The sequence below is a fragment of the Mustela erminea genome, chromosome 9, assembly GCF_009829155.1.
Source record: "Mustela erminea isolate mMusErm1 chromosome 9, mMusErm1.Pri, whole genome shotgun sequence".
Classification (NCBI taxonomy): Eukaryota; Metazoa; Chordata; class Mammalia; order Carnivora; family Mustelidae; genus Mustela; species Mustela erminea.
The window spans coordinates 96,871,632-96,896,008 of NC_045622.1; the positions used below are offsets into that span (position 1 = coordinate 96,871,632).

The following is a 24,377-nucleotide window of genomic DNA, read 5'->3' on the forward strand; positions in this document are numbered from 1 at the left end:
CCTCCCTACACAGAAGACAGCTTATGAGCATAGTCTGATAGTCCAAATTTCTCAGCAGGATGAGAAGTCCGGAAATTATATCACACAAGATAAGATTAGGTTCCTGACTATACCACTTGACAACTACAAGGCACTTTTAAGTTTTTGGACCAAGCTATTTCCATACCTTTTTTTTTTTAAACCTCTGGAACAACAGTGTGGATAGAAACCCACCGTCCTGCTACAGAAATGAAAAAAAACTGAGGCTCCACAAGAGGTCATGATGTCTTGCCCAAGGCTGAGTTAAACAGTAACCCAAACGTAAACCCAGTTCTTCCTGCTATCAGCCCCTTCTCATTCTCAGTGGTAATGACACTTAACCCTCCCAACACCAGTAAAGAAGCCAACATACCAAAACACTTGCTCAGGTTTGTCTGCTTGTCTATGAAAACCTTGGCAGACACGACATTCCCAAAGGGCATAAACATCTGCAGCAAGTCCTGATCTCCAAACTCCTGGGGCAGGTGGTAGATGAACAGGTTGGCTCCCTCTGGACCTTCAAAATACCCATCGATTGAAAAGGCATCAATGTCAAGCTCACCTCCCACTCTACCCGCCCCCACCCTGGTACCACTGTTTCTCATTTCTACCTGAGTTAAACTGTCTATATCCTGGCACCCCTGGGTGGCTTGGTCAGTTAAGCAGCCAACTCTTGATTTTGGCTCAGGTCCTGGGTCCTGGGATCGAGCCCCACGTTGGGCTCTATAGGGAGTCTGCTTAAGGATTCCCTCCCTCTGTCCTTCCCCCCCATTCTTCCTCTTTCTCTCTCCCCCTCACTCTTCAAATAAATCTTAAAAACCCAAAAAACAAAACCTGTCTGTATCCCAACAAACAGAATCCTTTGGAGAACTGAAGATTCTCCAAATACAAAACAGGAAACTGAAGAGCAATCACTGAAACAGACTCCTTCCCACTGAGGGGTATCGGAATTCAACCTTGTGGGAGGAATGAGTGCAAGAACAATAAGGTTGGCAGACTTGTGTGTAGTGCAATAAAACCGGAGACTAAAAGCTTATAAAGACACAGAGAAAAAGGGCAGAAAGAGATTACAAACAAAACAGGTTCAAAACTGTGCCAGAGGGGCGCCTGGGTGGCTCAGTTGGTTAAGCAACTGCCTTCAGCTCAGGTCATGATCCTGGAGTCCCGGGGATGGAGTTCCACATCGGGCTCCCAGCTCTGCAGAGAGTCTGCTTCTCCCTCTGAACTTCTCCCTCTCATGCTCACTCTCTGTCTCTCAAATAAATAAAATCTTTAAAAAACAAAACAAAACAAACTGTGCCAGAAACTATAGGAAAAGCAAAGACTGGCAGCTGCAGGGCAGGGGTGGGGGCAGGGAATGACTACAAAAGGACATGACGGAATTTCTGGGAGTGATGGAAACATTCTCCATCTACGAAATGTGGTTACATGACTGTACATGTTCACTAAAGCTCACACAGCTATATATTCCCAAAAGGGTGAATTTTACCATATGTAAAGTGTACCTCATTAAAAAGAAATCACATTTTTAAAAAGTGCCCATGTTTAACACTGAGCTCAAAAATAAAATGTGCTTTCCTTTTCCAACCACTTAAGCTCAAAGATTTTCTAACCAAAGAAGCCTTACTGAACTGCAGTCCTGCCATTTTCCAGCCACCAGGCCTCCCTGCTGTTGCCAAACACATTACAGAACAGTGCTGCCTCAGGGCCTTTGCACTTGGTGTTCCTCTGCCCCCATTACTCTTCTTCCTCTAGATACACGCATGGCTTGCTTTCTTACTTCCTCTGGACTCTGCTTAGATGTGAAGTGAGAGGCCTCTGACCATGCTACAAAAATGCTGTGCCTCTGGCACTCTCCATCCCTCTTTCCCATTTATCAGTCCTCAGAGCACCATGGTACACCCCATGCTCTTCCTGCTTTACGGTCTGTCTCCATGGTTTTTCAGTTCCCCCACTATGACATCCTAGGGCACAGAAGCATCTTGACTCAGAACAGGTGAGGATGCACTATCCCAAGAATCCTAGCTGGCGTGACAAGAGAGGATACGTGTCTTTCCCCCACATTAGTGCTTAAACCTTGCCAGCTTCTGGCTACAGAAATCCAGTCAACTAGGAGCACAGAGGTGTCAGCAGGACCATGTATTCATGCGAACCACTGTCAGGCCTCTTTCTGCCTATAAAGTCTCTCCTGCACTTAGTATCATTTATATCAAAGCACCCATTTCCTAATTCACCAACGTGGGCTGTAACTCTTTCTGCCCCATCAACTTCAGCCTGTCCTCAATTAGGAAAAACGGAGATCAAAAAATGAGGAAAATGCCAAATAAAAGAGCTTAAAAGGGACACTAGACAGAAAATACCCTCTGACAGATCTGTAATCCACAAAGACGACTTCCTAACAAATAAAAAAGGACTGTGAAATTCTATCACACGGTAAGGTCAGTACGTTTCTTCACCTAAAACCTGCAGCCTGATCACAGGAGGGCAGAGGTTCTGATCTGAGCTACAACCAGAAAACATTCCAAAAGGAGACTACAGTTTACAGAGCTTTACAGCTTACAGAATCTATGTCTGACAGTGCCAAAGAAAAGCATCGGCCTGCCTGCCTGACTGGTCCTCCTGGCCTTTGTCCTGCCTTCACCTCTGCTGTAGGTGGAGTCATCTCCCCTCTGCCCCCTCCTCCCCATCCCTAACTGTAGCCTCCCAGCTCTACTCACCTTCCTTCTGGCTTCCAGCAGCGCCAATACTCTGCTGTGTCAACAGGTTCTGGTTGTACAGAGTGGGGAGTGCTGCAGCAGCGTATTGCTGGATTCCCGAGTAGGCCTGCGTGAGGGCCTCCATGGTGCTCCCGGTGCCGTTGGAAAGGCCACTGCTCCCCAGGCCACCATTTAAAGCAGCCATCCCTTCATGGTGGGAAGAGCAGGATTAACATATGGGAAAGACCTGAGTGGCACCAAAACAAACTCCAAAGTTCTCCCTTTTCTCTCTCTTTCAGCTTCTCCCTGAGGAGGACCACCCATCTGAATGGTCAGATCTGAGGACACTCATCAGGCCTTATTGCTCACAGGAACATTAAAAAATGCCACACCCACGTGTGGCTCTTCCTATTACCTTTTTCAAAGCTGTGCAAGAAGTGATACCACTTACACCTGACCTGCTCCATTTTCTCTGACTTTTCTGTCATTTTCTCACTTAGAGCTGGAATGTGGTAAAAGAAGCATCCCAGGTTTGGGTGCTGAAAAGGGGTGTGTGTGGTCTCAGACAAGATGTGGGTAAACCCTATCGTCAAAATAACAGCTAATATTTATTTAAACACATTCTACATGCTGGACACTGTACTAAGTCACGTGCTCAGCCCTTTACCTATGTTCTCATTTACCTAACAACCCTTAAAGTGTCCTCTTCCCACTTCGCAGATGAAAAAATAACCTTAGAAAGGTGGTATTATGTTACAGCTAGCTAAGGAGGAGAAGTGGGATTTAACTCAGGTCTAACTTGAAATCTCATGATTATTTCTAACTTTACCAGGCCACCCCATTCAGTCTAATGGTGACCTACCAGGGTTGTTTAAAGGTGCTAACTGCACAACAAACGGCCTGATCACATCAGGGGCTGTCCCTCACCTGCCAAAGAGCTGACATTGAGGCCTGCCGTGGCTCCAGCTAACGTCTGCAGGGCTCCAAGGGAGGCGATGGGGTTGACAGAGCTGCTGCTGCTGGAGCTCGGTGAGGACCCTGTGATCAGAAAGCCAGGTGTTAAAACTTGAGCCAACACATGCTTCGCATGTCAACAGGAACCAAACACGAGACTGATACTACTCAAGAATTCTCTTCGTAAAGAGGTTTTCAGTTACTGACTCCAATAACTGTCGCTGTAGGACATAAAGTCAAAGACAGTTGTAACAAACTAAAAATTATAAGATTTCTCTTAAGTCAGAAGATGACATTTGAAAATTAATTATTCACAGTCTGACCCCTTTGGAAAAAGATGTTAACTACTCTCCAGAATGACAGAACCCTCTCTGGGGATTCTGCCCAAGGCACACAAGGGCATACTGGTTCTAATGACACACTTACCTGAACTGGTGAGTACGCTGAGGGGACTGCTGGATGTAGTAAGAGCATTGGTACCACTTGGTGTGTTCTGAGCTGCACTAGCTGCAGCGGCTAGAGCAGCCAGATTCTGTAACTGCATTGCATTTAACCCTGCAACATCCAAAGCAAGAGATCAGCCAGCACATACGGGTTCCTTGTATCCGTTCCAGCAATGACAGCAAACACTGGTAAAGGCTGGTCCCAAAGAGGAACTATTCTCAATAAGCCTTACAAGCAACACTACAAGGCTCTAAAAAGATTCAGGTATCACTCAACTCCTCAAGAAACTTGACATCATTTCCTCAAGAGAAGAGATATATAATCCAACAGCATGCCACCCCAAGTGAATATTCCTAACAGGGACTGGCATTAGGAAACCAAGAGAGGGTAAGATCTGCGGTCTACCACGAAGCCAAGTGACCAAGAGAACAACAAAGGACAAAACTTGTGGCACAGAACAGAACTGCATCTGAGCCCCTCACTCCTACTGCACAGGGGATTTGCTCTTTCCAGCGGAGGTTTACAGGCAGTAAACACAGCAGGATCCAGGTGACCGAGGAGGGTTGTAACAGAGGAGGACGCATGTGAGAAAACCAGTAAGGAGAAAGACTAAAGAAAAACCACTCCTTGAACAGATTACTCATCAGAAGGAGGAGAAAAAAACACTGAGGGGGAAAAACCTCCAAGCAACAGTTAAAAGGAGCAAGAATCTGAACTGCACTGACTGTATTGCAAACCATTTGCCGGATGATGGAAAAGCAGATGGGTGGTGGTGGGTCAGGATAGAGTTAGCGAAAATAAAAACTGAACTACAACACAGATTTACAGTGTAGCAAATTTCCAAAAACATAGCAAACTCCAAGTACCTGACACAAAGTGAAACACTATCAAAAATTTTCAAATACCAAAATGCAGTTCACCTGACACTAACTACCCCTTTCTCAGATGTACTTGCTGAGCCTTTATCCACTGCAGAAGGGGTAGCAGCAAGGGACTCTGCAAATGCTTCACTCCCCACCTCCGCTAACTTGTCTGATGGCCCCACCTTCAAGTTTGTCTGTGGGAGCCCCATTTTGTCATCACTCAAGTATCTGTCAATTAAGTTTTCCATGTATGTTAACAGCATTAACAGTAATAAAAGGTAATTCACCTAAGAAATAATATGCATAAGACACAGAGAAAAACTAACTGCCTAGTTTCTAGCAGTTTCTGGCCATTTTGCATGGATGCCTTCTTAGGCTTCAAAGAGTCACTGGAAAAGTCACTTTAATGGGGAAATAAAAAGAGTTCCTGCAATTTCCTCCTTATCAAAATGGCCTCAGATAGTCTACTCCTGCTAACAGCTCTTCTCCATTTTCCTCCTCTACAGAGATTTAAAGGGGTGGGGATCAGACAACCCCAGAGCTATCCTGCATAGCAACAAAAAGAACCACCTTCCAGAGACAAAGCAGTTGGGACGTGGGATGTTCATCTTACGTCAGGTTTATGAACAGGTGGGAAAAATTTGTTTTCTGTACAAACGGTGCAAAACTCTCAGACTGTTGTTAGCTGGGTCTGGTGGCCTGGTTGCTGCTGCTCCTCCGCAGCCGTGAAACACTTACCTCCCATTGGATGGAGGCTGCTCAGGGTGTTGAGGTTCCCAGAGGAGGCAGTCTGCTGAAGGAGCTGCAAATAAAGCTAGACATTACACCAAAAAACAGAACAAGAGTGAGAGTGAGGGCTGGTTCTGCATCTGGGATAACTCTACAGCACAGCAAAGCGAGAGTGCAGAGGCCCCCAGAGAGAAGAGAGTTGAAGACAAGAACCCAAGCCAACACAACAGAAACATGAGGCTTATGACAGCACGGGACAATACGACAAGAGCTAAAGCCCTGGCCCAGAAGACAGTTACATTCACTGAGTACTGAGCCAGGCTCCAGTCCCTGGGAAACAGAAGGCAGCACAGCAGAGGACAGGAGGAGAGCAGAGAACTAAGCTCAACTCAAGCAGCTATGCAATCCACTGCAACGAGCATCTGCACATGGATGACTGCCACTTCCAGTTCCTCTCTCCCAAGTTCTCCTTAGTCTGGGCCACACATCTTATCTTGCAGACTATTTCCATCTAAATACCCAATTCCTACTTCAAATATTTTAAATATCAAGTCTAACCATTTTAGAGTTATTTCTTTCTTGGAGTCATTCTTTGCTGATCACAACAGACCCATGACTAATCAGTCTTTCCATGCTCTCCACACATCCGTCCAGCCCCACTTATCTCCTCCATCCCAAATTGGTCTCCACTGTTGCAGATAACCAAATGACTGACAGATCAGTTCAGTGTATATACAATGGTTGTCACCTAACAAATACAGTAAGAAGGCCTGTCCATGAGCTTACGGATCTTCGTGACCTTATTCACTATCTTGGGATATAGCAACCTTTGTCCAACAAACCTGCTAAAAACCTCTGATCCATTTCAAGTCAATCACTTTTTCTTATGGACAATGGATATTCCTGTTTCTGGATCCTATATTCAACCTGGGTGCTCATTCCCATAAACACCTGACCTAGTTCCTCTGTCATCATGAACCCCGTTAGTCCAGAAAGGTTTCAGGAGGTCCACAAACCTCCAACATAGAATGAAAAAATGTACACACACATAATTTTTATCAGCCTTTCAGAGGGGTCCACACCCCACGAAGATTAAAAACTATTGCTCTAGTCTGAAAGAGATCAGGTTCAAGTCCACCTATTCCAGAAAGAACCTCATAATTAATGATAATATACCATTTATATACCCATATGTCTTTATTTTTGTCTGAAATACCTCGGGCAATGTGCTCAATTCCAGCTGGTGGACTGTGCATACTGTACCCGGCACCTTCATTTCCTCCCTAAATGAGAACAGCTCTGAGGGCAGGGATCATGTCTAACTAAAATAAAGAGACCACAGCTCTCAACAAACACCATCACGCACTGCTGGGTGTAGCAATGGCAATAAAAAGGGGGTCTTCCCTAAAAAGAGCTTCAAAACTCTCTAAGAAAAGCAAATGCATATCATGGAGATAATTTTAAACATATTATCATTTTGGCAAAAGACTAAAAAAAAAAATCTCTCTGAATTTTCTAACTTACCAGCTATGTTCTTGTACTAAGAAACAATTTAATCTGTTGAGATATACTAAGCATCTTCATTTAAAAAAAAAAAAAAAGATGTGTGTTTTTTTCAAAGAAGATTTTATTTATTTGAGAGAGACTGAGAGAGTGAGAGTGAGAGAGAGCATGGCGGGGCTAGGAGGATCAGAGGGAGAAGCAGATTACCCGCTGGGCAGGAAGCCCGATATGGGACTTGATCCTGGGACTCCAGGATCATAACCTGAGCTGAAGGCAGACACTTAACCAACTGAGCCATCCAGGCGCCTCCCCATCTACACTTCTTGACTTAGAGAAATACTAGCTGGAAAACTAGGATTTCTTCTAACATTTTAGAAATATAAAGGCCATTATTTGGTATCAAATTAGCCAAAACTCAGTACTAAGCAACGGAAATCATTGCCTTTCTTCTGTTCCTATATGGAACAACGTTTTAAAGGATGAGGAATAAAAGACTGTAATTATTCTTGTGTGTATATTTTTGGGACTATCCGTACACATCTAATGGTTTCACCACCGATTTTCCTTCGATGATAGGTTCACAGATGAGACAGTTTTAAGTGCCTTGCGCTGTCTGCTATTCTTTTAAGGGTTAAAGCAGTGGTGATCCCCTATAATATGTACCATAGATCTAGCGAATCTAAATAACAAATTGGAGCCTTTGGACTACATGACTCAAACTCAACAAAAGCAAGATCAAATTAAAGGATCTACCTATTTACAATTCTGTCTACAACTCAAATAGACACCTGTAATACTCATTTAATAATGTCCATGTCAATATCCTGACCTCTTAATCAGTGGAAAGAAACATTTATCATACTCTTCAGGGAGGACTCGATAAGGATTTTAAAGATGCCTCTACATCTGGGAGAAAGAACTATGGAGAAAGATATTTGCTAGTTAAAATTTCCTCAAGATTTTCTTTTAAAAGAACTAAAGGGACAGGGACATACAAGGTTATTTCTAAATCTTTATATCAGGAAATCGGGATTTCACTTTAATAGTAGCAAAGTCTCAAGATATAACCCAAGATGTGTGATGAGAGAGAAGAGAGAGATGGTGAAACAGATATACTAACATAAAGAATATTGCACTGCCTGAAGTTTTATGAAAAAATTTGACATGTTCAAGTTGCAAATGCCATTGTATCTATTAGCTAGGGACAGCACAAGAAGAAACAGCTGGGAGCTTGCACAGTCTGCAGAAAGCAAACCACAAAGACTCACTGCTAAATACTGGGGTCCAAGAGTATTTAGACCAGCAAGGTTTCCCCACACAGATGCTGCGCTGATTTGCTGCATCTGCTGCTGGAGCTGCTGGGCCATTCTCTTCTGTTCCTTGTCCTTCTGCGTATCAGCAAATTTTACCACCATAGGAGATGAGCAACCCTATGAAAACACCAAAGCCAAAGGGTCAAATTCCTCCTTCTGCATAAGGAAAAAAAAATCCTCCTTTGTAGTGACAAACAGGATGCATTCTAATTTCATTCACTGCCAAATGACTCTCTTCCTGATAGACACAAGTGGCAAAAGACAAATTTAAAAGGGCTACTTCTAGTACGTTAATTTCAAAGAGAGCATTATTTTTTTTTCATTTAAGATGTTTAGCCTGCTTAACCTTTATGGCAATCGGATGCTGAACATGCTGCAGAGCTTTGATGGCCAACTGTCCTAGTACTCTCAGGCTAAGGAACTTTCCCTTTTCAGTCATCTGCTCCCTACCTCCATGGTCTGTGCTTGGTGCATTGCCTTGATAGCCGTCTGTGCCATGGCTCTTGTTGTAAAAGTCACAAATGCACAACCTGGTAAGAGAAGTGTCAATAACTCATTCATTCATTTGCTTATTAATTAGCTGATAGACATTTACTGAGCACCTATTATGTGCCAAGTACTATGCTAGCAATACAGATATGGTGCCTTCAGGGGGCTTAAGATCTAGTGGAGGAGACAGACACATCATAATAGTGCTACGTGCTTTCATGAATAACCTGGGAAGCACAACAGGAAAGAAAGAACTTGATAAAGGGATAAAGGAGGAATCATAATCCTCTAGTTCCTCTTGAGAAGAAAGTGTTCCACTTTGGCATTAAGGACCTCTCCAAGCACAAAAAGAGAAAATTTTAACACATGAAACTATAGTGCAGAATGTAGACTCCTTAGGGGGCTGGGACAATTCTAAAGGAATCAACTGGTAGGAGGAGCCATGATGGGACCTAGACGTACAACACCAAGCCCAACCTCTCCATCAAGACAAGGCCATGTTGGGTAGGGATCATTGGTTTCCACTGGTCCAACTAAAAGAGACTCCAAATTTAAGTATCTTTAAAAGCTAGAAATATACCTACCTCGGCTCAGTCCATCAGGTCCCCGTAATATCCGGCATTCTTCAATCTGTCCAAATGAAGAGAACATGACTCGGATGTCATTTTCAGTGCACTTCTTGGAAATCATACCAATAAACAGCTTCCTGTCTTCCACTGCTAAGAGAGTAAAACACGAAAGGCTTGAACATTATAACTACAAGATGTAGTGCAGCACAGACTCTGGGGTCAGACTGTCCATACTTGAATCCTGGCTCTATGCCTACATATCATATTACCTGGATTCTAAGATAAGCATTTTTTCATCATTTAGCACCTCCTCTTATAATCAATTGTACCTTAAAATTTAAACTGGAAGCATTTAGATGACATAGTTTTGTGATCTTGTCAAAGTTACTTAGCCATTCCATGACTGGCACCTGATTAATAGGGATAATGACGTTCATCTCAAAGGTAGCTAGTTATAGGGGCGCCTGGGTGGCTCAGTGCCAAAGCCTCTGCCTTCAGCTCAGGTCATGATCCCAGGGTCCTGGGATCCAGCCCCGCATTGGGCTCTCTGCTCAGCAGGGGGCCTGCTTCCCCCTTCTCTCTCTGCCTGCCTCTCTGCCTACTTGTGATCTCTGTCAAATAAATAGTAAAATCTTTAAAAAAAAAAAAAAAATCAGAGGCAGCTGTAAGTTTTAAATGCAAAGCACTCAGCATCTTGTGTAGCACTTGTGATGTTTGTTCTTACTAGCAGTACTACTGTACCAAAGGACAAGTTTTCACACTGACCTGATATGACAAGAGAAACACAACACACATTTCAGTGAGTGTAATTGTTATTTTTCTTTTTCTGATTCATCTCTTAAGGACTAAGTTCTCCTTAGTCCTTTCTGTCCATAAGAAATTATATTGATCAAAGACATCCCATTTTACTCTATAATGTTTTTTTTTTTTTTGAAGATTTTATTTATTTATTTGACAGAGAGAGAGATCACAAACAGGCAGAGAGGCAGGCAGAGCGGGGGGAGGAAGCAGGCTCCCCGCCGAGCAGAGAGCCCAATGCGAGGCTCGATCCCAGGACCCCGAGATCACGACCTGAGCTGAAGGCAGAGGCCTTAACCCACTGAGCCACCCAGGTGCCCCACTCTAAAATGTTCTTATACCGTTTACCTATGAACTCTATCTCATTATTTACCATATTTAAGGGGAAAAAAACCCAATTTATTATTATTGTTTTTAAAGATTTTATTTAGGGGCACCTGGGTGGCTCAGTCGGTTAAGAATTTGCCTTCAACTCAGGTCATGATCCTGGAGTCCTGAGATCAAGCCCCAGGTTGGGTTCCCTGGTCAGCAAAGATTATGCTTCTCCCTCTCCCTCTGTCTCTCCCCCTGCTCGTTCTGTTTCTCTCACTGTCTTAAATAAATGAAATCTTTAAAAAAAGATAAATATTTGAGAGAGGGAGAGAGTGAGTGCAAACAAGAACAGAGATAGAAGAAAATGAAAACACTAACTCAAAAAGCTGCACACCCAGGGCGCCTGGCTGGCTGAGTCAGTGGAACGTGCGACTCTCCATCATGGGGTTGTGAGTTCGAGTCCCCCACTGGTTGTAGAGATTATGTAAAAATAAAATCTTACCAAAAAAAAAGCTGTACACCCATGTTCACTGCAGCATTATTTTCAAGAGCCAAGAAATGGAAATGTGTCTATCAACAGATGAATGGATCAAGAAAATGTGTGTACACACATACATACACTGCAGATATTATTCAGCCATAAAAAAGCATGGAATCCTGTCATTTGTGACATTTGTGAGGGCATTATGCTAAGTGAAATAAGTCAGAGAAAGATACTGTATGCTCTCACTTGTAAGTAAAACCTTAAAAAACAAAACAAAACACACACACACACACACACACCCCTGAAGTTCACAGATACACAGAACAGGACTAGTGGTTGCCAAAGGTCGGGCATAAGGGACTGGGGAAAAAGGGCAAAATGGATCAAAAGGTACAAACTTCCCATTATAAAATAATTTAGCACGGTCGCTAGTTAACAGTACTGTACTGTGTATTTAAAAGTTGCTTAGAAAGTAGATCTTAAAAATTCTTATAAAAAAAAAAAAAATTTTTAGAACTTTGTATGGTGACATATACTGACCAGACTTACCATGGGAGATCATTTCTAATATAAACAAGGACTGAATCATTATGCTGCACAAATTTTGTCACTTAGATGTCAGTTAAAAAAAACAAAAACAAATGACTGCTTAAAGCAAATACAATCCAGATGCCATCAGAACGAATAGTAAACTAGAAAAAATCTAATCAGGGGAGGGCTTTACACAACTGCTTACCATTGTTCTTCTCACTGTCGGCAGGCTTCATCTGTATAGGGTGGTGCATCTAAAAAGGAAAACACATACATATCATCACTGTACACACTGAAGGCACAGGAACATAAATGAGGACTCTAAAAGCAATACTGAAACTAGAGCCTTAAGAATCTTCTCTGGCCTTATATCTGTCTCATGATTTCTTCCCAAAATATCAAAATAGACAGAATGAGAATCAAGAAGTCAAAATTTTCTTGGCTAAAAGAGAACTAAACCACTTTCAGCCTATCTTCTTTGAAATGTTCCCTTTATGTTCTCCTCTGTATCAATGACTCTGGCAGTCAGTCACCTTTTCCTCAAAATGGTTTTTCAGTATGTGCCTGACATGTGTAAGTATGTTCCATATGTCAAAACCTCCACAGTTCCACTTACTGGTAGGAGAATTCTTACCCCTGGGAGGACCTTCATGTTGTGAAGAGCATTCTGCGCTTCTAATGCAGCTTTGCGGGTGTAAAATGTAACAAAACAGCACCCTGAAATAAATAAAATTTCAACAAATCACCTTCGAAAGCAGGCAATTCCTGGAATACTCCCTCCTCCATGGATATACTGGGACTTCAAAGAGAAAGCTAGGTTTATTAATATTAGCAACCCCCATCCCAACTGCTTCCAAGAGAGAGAAGGGGCAGAGTGAGAGAAACAGAAAAACCCTTACATTACTCTCTGTGCATTTTCTTTATTGTTACAGTCTGTGAGTTCTACTAAAATTCTTTAGCTGCTCCTCTAACTTCTCTGGGAAAGACAACTTCCCTTACCAATGCCATAGTACCATGTCATCCAACCCACCCTACTTGGAGCACCAGGTAAGTGTGCTGGGCAAGACATGCAGCAACAAACAAAAGAGACGGGGCCCTGCATTCCTGTGACTTGTAGTCCACCAGGAACGCATTCTTTCTCAGAATAAATCCCTCCTTAGATTGTAGCCAATTTCTACCATATGCCTCAAACATAATGATCATTTATTAAGTTATAAAATGACTAAAGAGCAAGAAACTCTTAATATCCTTTTTTGGACCCTTGGTTTTAATCAAATATAATTAAGCTTCTAACAGCACATGGCCCTGAGGAGATCTGCAAATTTTGTGCTTTGTATCTGTATTAGGGACAGGAAGGGAGAAGTGCGTCTTATAAATATGGGCTCCGAGTCCCACGACACACAATACTGATTCCTTTCAAAATCACTGCAATTAAGATTCTAAATCACTGCATGTTATATTACCAGTCATTTTCAGAAACTACAATTCTTTAATATTTTTTGTTAACTATGCCACAAAAAAAAAATAATGTCTCTGCTCCTAGGTCCTGTTACTAAGCTGGCTTCAAACATAGCAATCCTGCTTGCTCCCATCTGCACTGCAGAACATCCCCCCCAGAGTATTATTCTGAAATCGGTTATTTGGAAGGAATACTGTAGGTGCATGTACAGGGCAAAGCTAATGGCTTTTCTACCATTGCTTTCCTAAAGCTTCCACTCTGGTAGGTATTTCGGCAAGTAGCTCCGTCTTTTTTCCATTCATCATGTAGGCTACAACAAACAGGTTACCTAACAGGTTACCAAACAGGTTACCGTCCTGGTTGCTAAGCCATCCTGCAAGGCCTCTGTAACACTAACAGAAATCCACAGGTATGGTGTAGACAGTCTTTTTCTTCCAGCTTAGTCTAGCCAAAACACCAAAGAAAACCTTACGCAGTTATTTATTTCAACTTTTCATTCCATTCCCAAGATTAAGAGACACTCACATTAATAAAAAAAAAAAAAGAAAAAGAGAGAGAGAGACACACACACACACTCACGAGTCTGTCTCTTGAATTCAGAGCTCTCACAAAGGACCACCTACAATCCAATTTACAAATTATCTTCATGACGTCACCTTAACTTTTTATTTTTATGCCATTAAATGTGTTTGGTCTGGAAAATGTAACTACTATAGAAGGACATATTTTCCCCCCTTTAGAATATGAACAGAGGAGCATTCTGGCAACGAGTGACAGCACGCACAAGACAGAAACTACCTGTAAAACCCAAAGCCCTTACCTTTGCTCTGAGGAGGGTTTTGGCTCCTATCCCTTAGGACATTGATTTCATAGACAGCACCATACTGTTCAAAGAGTTCCCTCAAATCCTTCTCAGACCAGGTCCTTGGAACCTGGCCCACAAACATCTTGATAGCATCAAGATCCGGTTGGTCTGGGTGGTCCAGGGTGCCGTTCATTTTCTTTGAGCTGCATAAAACAAAATACAGCTTCTTTTACATATTCACGGTGCTCTCCAGGGGGATGGTTACTTTTCTTTAAACATCTCAACTACTTTCTGAAAAAGTAGGGGGAAAGAATTCTACTCCTTTTTACTACTGCCATTCAATATACCAGAGTTCCCCCATCCTCACCTTCACCCATGGCCATGCCTTCCAACAGATCCCAAACTGAAGTCACATTCTGATTAGGAAATCTGGGTTTTAACTAAGGAACTAAGCAGCACTCATTCCCTGTCTAGCATGAGAATTCTCAGAACTTAAGAGATAAAGTTTCTATGCAAGTTTTCATTGTTTTGAAGCACAGTTAAGAAAACTTTTTAAAATATATGTAAAAATCAGAAAGGACTATTGATGAGGGGGAAGATTCAGGACTCCCAATGTATACAATGACAGGTACAAGTTTTCTTTCAGTACATTTTGGAAGAGAAGCACTTATTTCCAAGGCCTGAGCTAAGAAAAGAGTGGAACAATGTTGGCCTGGGGCGTCTGGCTCAGACAGTAGACCATGTGACTCTTGATCTCAGGGCTGTGAGTTCGAGCCCCACCCAATGCGGGAGGGGAGTAGGAAGAGGGAGGAAGGCAAGAAAAGCTTTGCCTTTTAGACTGTTACACTCCTATCACATCAAACTTGTAATGCTCCTACTAAATACCTTCATTTTTATCCCTCCACTGCCAAGAACCTAGGGAGAGTCCTTCCTGGACTACAAATATTTCCAGAATGCATCAAAGTCCTTCTCCTACCACTGACCAAGATCTTACTCTTAGCATTCATCTCAACCACTAACAACTTAAATTCCAAACAGCCAGCATGGTTCACTATTCTGTTAGTGTGCACGCTTAATCCAGAAATCGCTTCATCATATTCAAATTTGCCATGTCCTAATATCAACATGAAAGAAAACACTAGTTTTCTAGCAAAACAATAGCTTTTCCACCACTGCTATCTTCTTCTTTTTTAAAATTTACTTGAGAAAGAGAGAGAGAGAGAGCATGAGACTTGGCAAGGTTAGAGGAAGAAGCAGACTCCCCACTGAGCAGGGAGCCCAATGTGGGACTGGATCCCATGACCCTGGCTGAAGACAGTTGCTTAACCAACTGAGCCACCCAGGTGCCCTCCCACCACTGTCTTCTGAACACTATCTGAAATCCCTGAAAAGGGTGAATCTCTGCAGGTAGTTCAACCTCTGTATTTTAATTCCTGTATTTCTTTAAAAAGATTTAACTGATAGAGGGAGTAAGCACACTACAAGCACGTCCACAAGTGCTGGGGGAGGGGCAGAGGAAGCAGGGGAGAAATTCGAGCATACTGTCCACTGAGTGTGCAGCCCCAGGGCTCTATCCCATTCCCCTGAGATCATGACCTGACTGGAAATCAAGAGTCAGATGCTTAATGACTGAACCACCCAGGAGCCCTGTTAATTCCTAAATTTCTTATAACTGAAAAGCCACAGGGGCTATTTACACACCACCTTGACTGAATCTAGTACTAAATATCAAAAGTCTAAGACAAATGGCATATATAGAGCAACTCTTATCACGATGTCTGTGAAGGTTTCCCATACTTTCAGGTTAGCTTCGTCAGGACTCAGAGTACTAAATTTCCACCTTCATTACAATATTCCCACCTTTTAGCATCATCTGGCGTATCTGTCTCTCCCAACTAGACTGACAGTTCCTTGAAGGCAGAAAGTGTTTTACTGCAATTCATTCTTGCAGCCACCCCTGGCATAGCACCTAGTTCAAAGAAGTACTCAGATGTGCCATGGGAGCAATTTCGTGTTCTCAATAACTCCCCAATGAATTTAAGCAACTAATCCTGATAAAAATGAATGTTGTGCACAAAGAGGGCTCACAAATTAAAGAGCAACTAGTATCGCCTGTGATTATTTGATTCTCGCAGGATCAATATTCTTTTTTGCCCAAGTGTTTTGAAATGCACTGTTTTACTGGCTTTCCTTTACTAATTCAAAACTGTGTGAGGCAAGTTTTTGTAAAAATATACTTGTAGTTGCTTTTAGAAGCTTAATCACAATATTCTAACAGAATTCATGCTACTATGATTTAAAAAAAAGTCCCATGACTAATGAAACAATGGTGGTCGCTCCCTACAATTTGCCTCCAACAAGTTCAATAACCAGCTTTAATATGATTTTATTAAAATGCTGCCAGTCTTTAATCATATTTCTGTTCTAAGGGAGGGTTAACTGAGAACCCAAATGGTGCTCAGAATATGTTTTGATGATAGCGATGTTGACACTATTTTTGAAAAGAGGTGGAGGTTTATCAATTCATAATTACACTGGAGGCAACACCTCTGTCTGTCCCTTTCTTCTGCATTTGTGTGCCATTTCTAAATTTTCTACATCACAGTTTAGTGCCAAAGCATAAGCAGAGTCAATATATATGAATTACGGTTTATCCAAAAGTATAGTAGAGACTTGGCATTCTAGATAAATGCCCTCCCTTTCTCTCTTTACTCTCCAAATCCTTCTCCATTTCTTCATGTCCACCCACTCCATGTACCACCCTCCCCCCCAGCCCCCGTGTGTACCCTTTCATTAGCTGGAAGAATCCCCTAGACCAGTGAGTGCTATTCAAAGTGCCCAAGGACCAGGGGAAATCTTCACACTTAACGCTTTAGAAACTTTTACAGCAATTGAGCTAAGTAATTTTATATATATTCAATGTAGTGATAATAAAAAGATACAAAATGCTGGGGCACCTGGGTGGCTCAGTGGGTTAAAGCCTCTGCCTTGGGTGCAGGTCAGGATCCCAGGGTCTTGGGATTGAGCCGCATTGGGCTCTCTGTTCAGCAGGGAGCCTGCTTCCTCCTCTCTCTCTGCCTGCCTCTCTGTCTACTTGTGATCTCTGTCAAATACATAAAATCTTAAAAATAAATAAATAAATAAGGTACAAAATGCAAGCTTACACCTTATTAGTTTGTTTTTCTACTGAACTGTTTTGGTTGTGGTTTATAAGTTGGGTGGTAGCAGGCATAGAACACTGTCCTTCACCAATCTGAGAAACACTTCTAGTGCATAGCAAATTAGGCCGGGTTGAAGATGCCGTGGCCATCAGGTAACTAGAGTTTTTGTACGGACTTATTCCTTCCTCTAACAAATACTGGGCACTTAGTTATATAAGCCAGACACTGTGTGAAATGTGGTATATATTGATGAGTAAGGAAAATGTGGGTAATCAACTGTTATTGTGTCAAAGAACAATGTCCTATCCTCCACCTTCCACACACAGCTCTGGTATGCATGTTGTCCTTAGTTAAAAGTCACCATTGCACAAAAAAGTCACCTGGGGACAAGATTCTCAGTGTGATGTGGCAAGGAGCCCACAACACCCCCGTATGGCATTTAGTCTGTATGTCACTAAAAACACTTCCAAATGTGTGCCTTACCTCCCCATTGATGGAGAGCTCTTCAGAGTCAGTGGTCATCAATTACTGGTATTTATTATGCATATTCAAGAACCATGAATTCAGCCCTCTGGAGAAATATCTATCCTGTCCCCATCACTCCTAAGAGGCAAGTCTATGGAAACTCTTATCCTTTGTGAAAAGTACTGACCTGAGAGCAGAATGGATGAGAGGAAAAGCGGGGCCCGTAGCAGTGAGGTAAGTAGGGAGAGGAGGCAGCAAGGTTTTAAAGGACAGGCACAGCACCAACCCAGCTCTTTTTACGTTTCTGTTCCTGGCAGCAACTGGCAAATCATTAAGAATGAGAAATTAGGGGCGCCTGGGTGGCTCAGTGGGTTAAAGCCTCTGCTTTCGGCTCAGGTCATGATCCCAGGGTCCTGGGATCGAGCCCCACATCGGGCTCTCTGCTCAGCAGGGAGCCTGCTTCCTCCTCTCTCTCTGTCTGCCTCTCTGCCTACCTGTGATCTCTGTCAAATAAATAAATAAATCTTTAAAAAAAAAAAAAAAGAATGAGAAATTATGAAAAATAATAACCAGAGGCTGCCCTGTCCACCCTGATTCTTGATGGAACACGCCATAGGAAAAGAGCGAAACAATTTGGAAGAGAGACAGGAAAGAGAAAACAAAGAGTTTTATTTTTAAAGTACACATTTGTTCAGAATTCTTGAACCCTCTCTTCTCTTTCTCCTATCGCTCTCTCAAAACTTTCTGGCCCTAGGCCCAGCTGAGAAGCAGAGTTGATGTTCTGTCTCCCTCTCCTATCCCTTGGCCCCCGCTAACTAGACCAGGAGGTGGATCTTAACCCAGCAAATTAATCCACTGGCTAGCCAGAAATCTAAGACCTATTCCTAAAACAAAAGGACAGGACAGGCCAATCAAGTTCCTTACAGCTACACAGAGCAAGTCAACAGGACTGGCCACTGGCTACTGCATAGGACAGCAGAGGCAGAGAACATTTTTATCATCACAGAAAATTCTATGGCACAGAACACTGCTCTAAAGAATCTGGAAACGGCTAACAGAAATAGGCAATGGTGAAGTCAGAAGTGGGAAAGCTGCAACTAGAGAAAAGTCTAAGTTGACAAGATAAAAGGGCATTGGCAAGAGATAACAGAGGTCACGCTACACATCTATGAAGGTTGAAAACATGATGCCAAGTAAAAGAAGCCAATCACCAATGGCTACATATTGTGCGATTTCTTTTATGTGAAACTGTCAGAAGAGACCAACCTGTAAAAACAGAAAGCAGGTTAGTAGGTGCCTAGGAATGGGAACTGGGCAGGGGAGGAGGACTGCTAATGGTTACAGGATTTCTTCTTAGGGTGATAAAAGTTTTCTCCAATTAGTGGTGACAAACTGCACAACTTTGTAGATATATTAAAAGTCACTGAATTGGGGCACCTGGATGGCTCAGCGGGTTAAAGCCTCTGCCTTCCGCTCAGATCCCAGGGTCCTGGAATGGAGCCCTGCATGGGGCTCTTTGCTCAGCAAGGAGCCTGCTCCCCACCCCCTTCTCTGCCTACTTGTGATCGCTGTCTGTCAAATAAATAAATAAAATCTTTTTTTTAAAAAAAGTCATTGAATTGTGCACTTTTTAAAGGGTAAGTAAATTTGGGGGCACCTGGGTGGCTCAGTGGGTTAAAGCCTCTGCCTTCGGCTCAGGTCATGATCCCAGGGTCCTGGGATCCGGCCCAACACTGGGCTCTCTGCTCTGTGGGGAGTCTGCTTCCTCCTCTCTCTCTCTGCCTGTCTCTCTGCCTACTTGTGATCTCTGTCAAATAAATAAATAAAATATTTTTTAAAAATAAAATAAAAGGGTAAATTTTATGCTGTGTGAATTATATCTTAATTTGAGAGAGAGACACATACAGGCAGAACAAGAGTAGTAGAAAACAGGCTGGAAGAGCAGTGGCAAGGCAAAGCCATGCTGCACCCACAGATATGAGGTGGGTGAAAAGCAGAAGTAGCAGCACATGCAGAGAGCAGAACATGTGTCCAGGGTCAGAAATATGGGAGTTTCCAGGTCTTCCAGCTGTGGAGTTCCTGATTACATTACAATCCGGTCCACGTGTGTCCTTACAAAAAAAAACACTTTAATATATGAATATATGCTAGCTCTAGTGAGTATCTGTTCCTTGCAGCCAAACAGGCTGACAAATACTAACTTTCTATCTGTTTAAAAACAATATCCTTAGGGGGAAAGAAATGGGGAGAGGGGATTAATAAATACAAATTGCCAGTTATAAAATAAATCATGGGGATATGATGTACAGCATGGGAATACAGTAAATAAACTATTAACTCCATTGGGGCGCCTGGATGGCTCAGTTGGTTGAGCGTCTGCCTTCAGCTCAGGTCATGATCCCAGGGTGCCAGGACCAAGCCCCATGTCCGGCTCCCTTCTCATTAGGGAGCCTGCTTTTCCCTCTCCCACTCCCCCTGCTTGTGTTCTGTCAAATGAATAAAATAAAATGTTAAAAAAGAAAAAACAAAAACTATTAACTCTGTAAAGTGACAGATAGTAACTAAACAGTCATAACCATTTCACAATACAAATGTCAAATCACTGCGCATTGTACACCTGAAACTAAATAATATTGTATGTCAGTTATACTTCAATAAATTTTTAAAAAATCATTTCCAAAACCTTTCACTACTCACTTTTTTTCTCTCCCCCCTTCTCACTACCTGTTGACCTCCATTTGTTCATTACAGAAAGAGAAAAATTTCAGATACTTACCAACCCTTCCACCTCCCCAAGGGGCATAAATATTTGCTGCTTCTTGATCTTCAGCCACCCACCCACCCATAACAAGTCCCTCTCCGTGCTGTGGAAACTGCCCAGAAGAACATGAAAATAAAAAGGACCCGGAAACACTGGCCTCAATTACTTACCAGCTGTTCTCTAGTGTGAACAAGACAAAAAAAGCATGTATGCTGGAAGGAAGAATTTCCATTTTGATAAAGGGAAATCATCCTGTTAGTTGGGGTGTTAGGTACTAGAAAAAGCTAATAATAAAGGTTTTGCACAGGCTAACAATCTGCTTGGAAGGTTTTTAGCCTTCACAGTATCAGAGATAAAACATCTGGAGACTTTCAGTAACTACCTTTAATTATATATATAAAAAAAAAAAAACCTCATAGGGTTTATCATTCATTCAACTGTATTTCCCAAGTTCCTACTATGTAAGAGACATTACACACAAGACGGTGCTATAAAAGGAGACTGAGCAATACTGCCCTGAAGGCAATGGCACTGGACAACTGGAAGGACTCAACTATAATGCCCTACAAATATTTTCACAGATATATAAAAGTTCTGTGAAACGAAGTGGCTGGATGGTTTTGTTTTGTTTGGGGGAGGAGGGTGGGGGTTAAGCTGAATGGACAGAAGGGCTGGAAACACTGCGTTATAGTACGGCATGAGGAGGACATGGTAAGGACTAAGAAAAAAGGAAGAGAGCGAGACAGCATTAGAAAGGTAGAAAAGGACTTGAGAAAGGGGAGAGGACACAAACATTTTAAAAGATTAGAAAAAAGAGAAAACACTAGAAAATCAATGAGAATAAACAGACTGGAGAGACCCAGTGAAGAGCTTTTCATGTAATACTGACAGACTTAGACTTTATTCCAAGATTTTTAAACAAGGAAGTGATCAGATTGGTCTTTTAAAAGACACCTGGCAGGGGCGGCTGGGTGGCTCAGTTGTTTAAGCATCTGACTTAGATTCAGGTCTTGATCCCAGAGTCCCGGTACAGAACCCCATGTTGGGCTCTGCTCAGTGGAGAGACTGCTTCTCCCTCTCCCTCTGCCTGCTGCTCCCACTGCTTGTGCTCTGTCAAGTAAAGAAAATCTTTAAACAAACAAACAAACAACTGGCAATAATACAGAGGATGAAATAGAATGGGAAAAAATACAGAGATTTCCACACAAACTAGCTCCTAAGATTAGGGCCCAGTCTCGGCAAAGCTGAAAAATTTGGAGGCAGGATTCCCTATAACTTGGAGATCCCTTGATGAAAAAGATGAAGAAAAAGGAAGTAGTTTCGATCACTCTTGGGTTCTAGTACAATCTGGGAAAGTGTTTTTGCATGGGAAGCTCAGGAGACATTTGAGGGATAAACACTGAGATCTGAGAATCAAAGTAGTACACTGATACCCCTTATGCTAAGGGAAAGCCAAGAGAAAAGGGCCCGAGCTACAACTCCTAAACAATACCCATCTCCTAGGGTACAAGCAAAGTAAGAGGAACCAGGGAAGCTGAAGAGTGGTCAGAGCAGATCAAGGACATGGTTAAAAATAAGAACAGGAACTACAGTTCAGGTCCCCCAACCCCTGCACACTTCCAGCAGCCATTTTTCTCTTTTGTTGTAAAGAAATTCTGGAATACATTGTTAGATTACATTCCCAGGCAAAAATCACTTGAAAGAGAAAACCACTGATGTCAAGTCTCCTGCTAAAGAGTATCAATTAAAAGAAGGGCTGAGAATCCAACAAAAAAGTGGCAAACACACCATTCAAGAACTTCCTTCCTCTCAACTCTGTGGTGTTTTGGCATCTAGTACCCATGAGAGTGGGCCCGAGGCCTTGCAGTAATGAGAGGAGCTGGGCTCATGGATACCTGGTTCAATGACACCTGAGGCAGCCTGGTCTAGGAGGCAAAAATAAGAAGAGGGTTATCATTAAACTTGATTTTAAGTCCAAGGCTGACACCAACTGTCCTCAGGCATGTCAGTTATAGCCTCTGTCAACTGGGTTTTTCTTCTTTACTATAAAATGGGCAATAGCTTGTGCCCAATTAACTTCCTGCAGCTTCTGTAGGATGGAGGATTAAATAAATGCAAACGCACTTGGGGAAAAAACGATGTGATGGTGTCCTCCCCCATCACCATTAATAGGATATGCTGCATTCAGTCCAATGGCTCTCAAACCTCAGTGTCCATGAAAACTACATGGGACATTGCTAAAATACAGATTCTGGGGTCCTATTCTAAGCATAAGAATATGTAGGCATGGGTCCAGGGATCAGCATTTTTACATTCCAGGTAACTTTCATGTAGTGATCTGTGATCCAGATTTCATGGGATACTGAGTTAGTCTAATCTCGTGAAAGATGAGAAATCAGGTTGAGGAAAAATGCTGTATCTAAGGACCAAAGGCAGTGCCAAAGCAGAGAGAGATACTGTTAACAATGACAGACAATTTGAGCCACAAATCCTATTTCTAAAAAGACATATCTGGTACATGGGAGTACTTCTATTATGTATTAAGTCTTTAGGATGACATTCATTGTGATTTCACCTGTTATGTGCAGCTAAAATAAAATTTTAGCAGTAAAGAACTTTCATAAAAGGACATCTAAATTACCAATATTTTGGACACTACAGAGAAGGCACAGCATCCATTTCAAAGGAGCAAACCAGTACCTTTGAGGTCCCCCAAACTATATCACAAAGGACTGTTCAGAATCTATTACCCACACCTGTTACATGTAATCCCAAGGTAAACTGATTTCCAATGGAGGCCTCCTCTCAAGGCCTTACATTACTACTGTTATCTAGGACCAATCTACCACTTAATATTCTTGGCTTTGAATTAACCTAAGGCTCATCTGCTTGAGGTTTCAAGGTACTCTGAAGCCTGGTTAAAGTAACTGAAATCAGCAGTTAGAAATGGGTTCTTCTATACCAAGTGCTGCACTCAGGTTTCCCGAAGCCACAGCTCAGGCCAGGTTAGCAATTTAGCCGCATACAACGGCAGTGTCACTTCGTGAACAATACTGCACAATGATTAGTTTCTCGTTTCTCGCTCCCATGCTGAAGATCTGGGCAAACTGCCAATCAAGACTGATCCAGCTTTGCTTTTCGGGGGGGGGGGGGGGGGGTCCATCTGACATCCCTGAAATCATGTACTGTGTTGCATTTTCAGTTAGACTAGGAAAATAATCAGAACCCAGGATTATAGTTTAGATGCCAATACAGCATTCTGCATACACTCTGGTAGCCAGTCTCTTCTGTAATCTAAGAATTTGATATAAATAACTTCCTAAAAGATTATTTGAAATTGCATATCCAACGCAAAGCAGTAAAGCTAAGGTTAAAAAAAAAAAATACTTTGGAATCTATCATATGGGAAAACACTACAGCTTGAAGGAGCCAACACACTTGAGTTGATGTAGCTGCTCATATATCAAATGCACCCTTTTGTAGAGAACTTAGTTACAGCCCCAAGGAAATCAGCAGTAATGAAACAGAACCAGACTATAATAGAAAATAATAGTAGTGTGGACTTTGGCTTCCTCACCCAATTTTTTCTTCCCTCTTTCAGGGAAAGGGACTAGTTTCATCAAATAACAAAAAAAATTGCCCAGTTCCTCTGCTTATGATAAAAATTAGACAACAAAAATACTTACACAGGACTGGAATTCAAAGAGCAATGATCCACCATCATTTCTGGAAGGAAATCCAACTTAAACGCAGCCATCACCTCACTCTCCCCTTCAGAAGCCAATGATATTAACTTGCTGCACTTGTCTGATCCACAAATACACACAGCTTTAGCTTCCTGGGCCCCACAAAAAACACAAAGTGGAAACAGGAGCTCAGGGAAACCAGCAATAAGTGCCACAGAAACAGGCAGGACTGGGGAGGGGAAAGGGAGTACTGGATTAAAGGGGGGATGTGAGCATGTGAAGGGAGGCTCAGCCCGGCACACAATGAAAGTGCTGATGCGCCAGGCTGGGTTTGTGT

At 42.4% G+C, this 24,377-nt stretch overlaps 1 protein-coding gene across 16 annotated transcripts in view; it reads right to left on the reverse strand.

Moving 5' to 3' along the window:
- Positions 1 to 24,377, reverse strand: part of CELF1 (CUGBP Elav-like family member 1) — a 74,638-nt gene that overhangs the window by 6,593 nt on the left and 43,668 nt on the right. For 6 of the 16 annotated variants that reach the window (XM_032360292.1, XM_032360287.1, XM_032360288.1 and 3 more), the window contains 11 exons: positions 13,983 to 14,170; positions 12,338 to 12,420; positions 11,909 to 11,957; positions 9,594 to 9,728; positions 8,971 to 9,050; positions 8,476 to 8,637; positions 5,714 to 5,789; positions 4,095 to 4,223; positions 3,642 to 3,752; positions 2,736 to 2,921; positions 392 to 535 (listed from right to left, as the gene is read on the reverse strand). In XM_032360292.1, the coding sequence (XP_032216183.1) occupies positions 392 to 535; positions 2,736 to 2,921; positions 3,642 to 3,752; positions 4,095 to 4,223; positions 5,714 to 5,789; positions 8,476 to 8,637; positions 8,971 to 9,050; positions 9,594 to 9,728; positions 11,909 to 11,957; positions 12,338 to 12,420; positions 13,983 to 14,160 (1,333 nt within the window). In that variant the 5' untranslated portion in view covers positions 14,161 to 14,170. Of the gene's footprint in view, positions 1 to 391; positions 536 to 2,735; positions 2,922 to 3,641; positions 3,753 to 4,094; positions 4,224 to 5,713; positions 5,790 to 8,475; positions 8,638 to 8,970; positions 9,051 to 9,593; positions 9,729 to 11,908; positions 11,958 to 12,337; positions 12,421 to 13,982; positions 14,171 to 17,780; positions 17,914 to 24,040; positions 24,193 to 24,377 lie in introns of those variants that run through there. The other 10 variants (XM_032360285.1, XM_032360283.1, XM_032360281.1 and 7 more) reach the window with 4 other exon arrangements.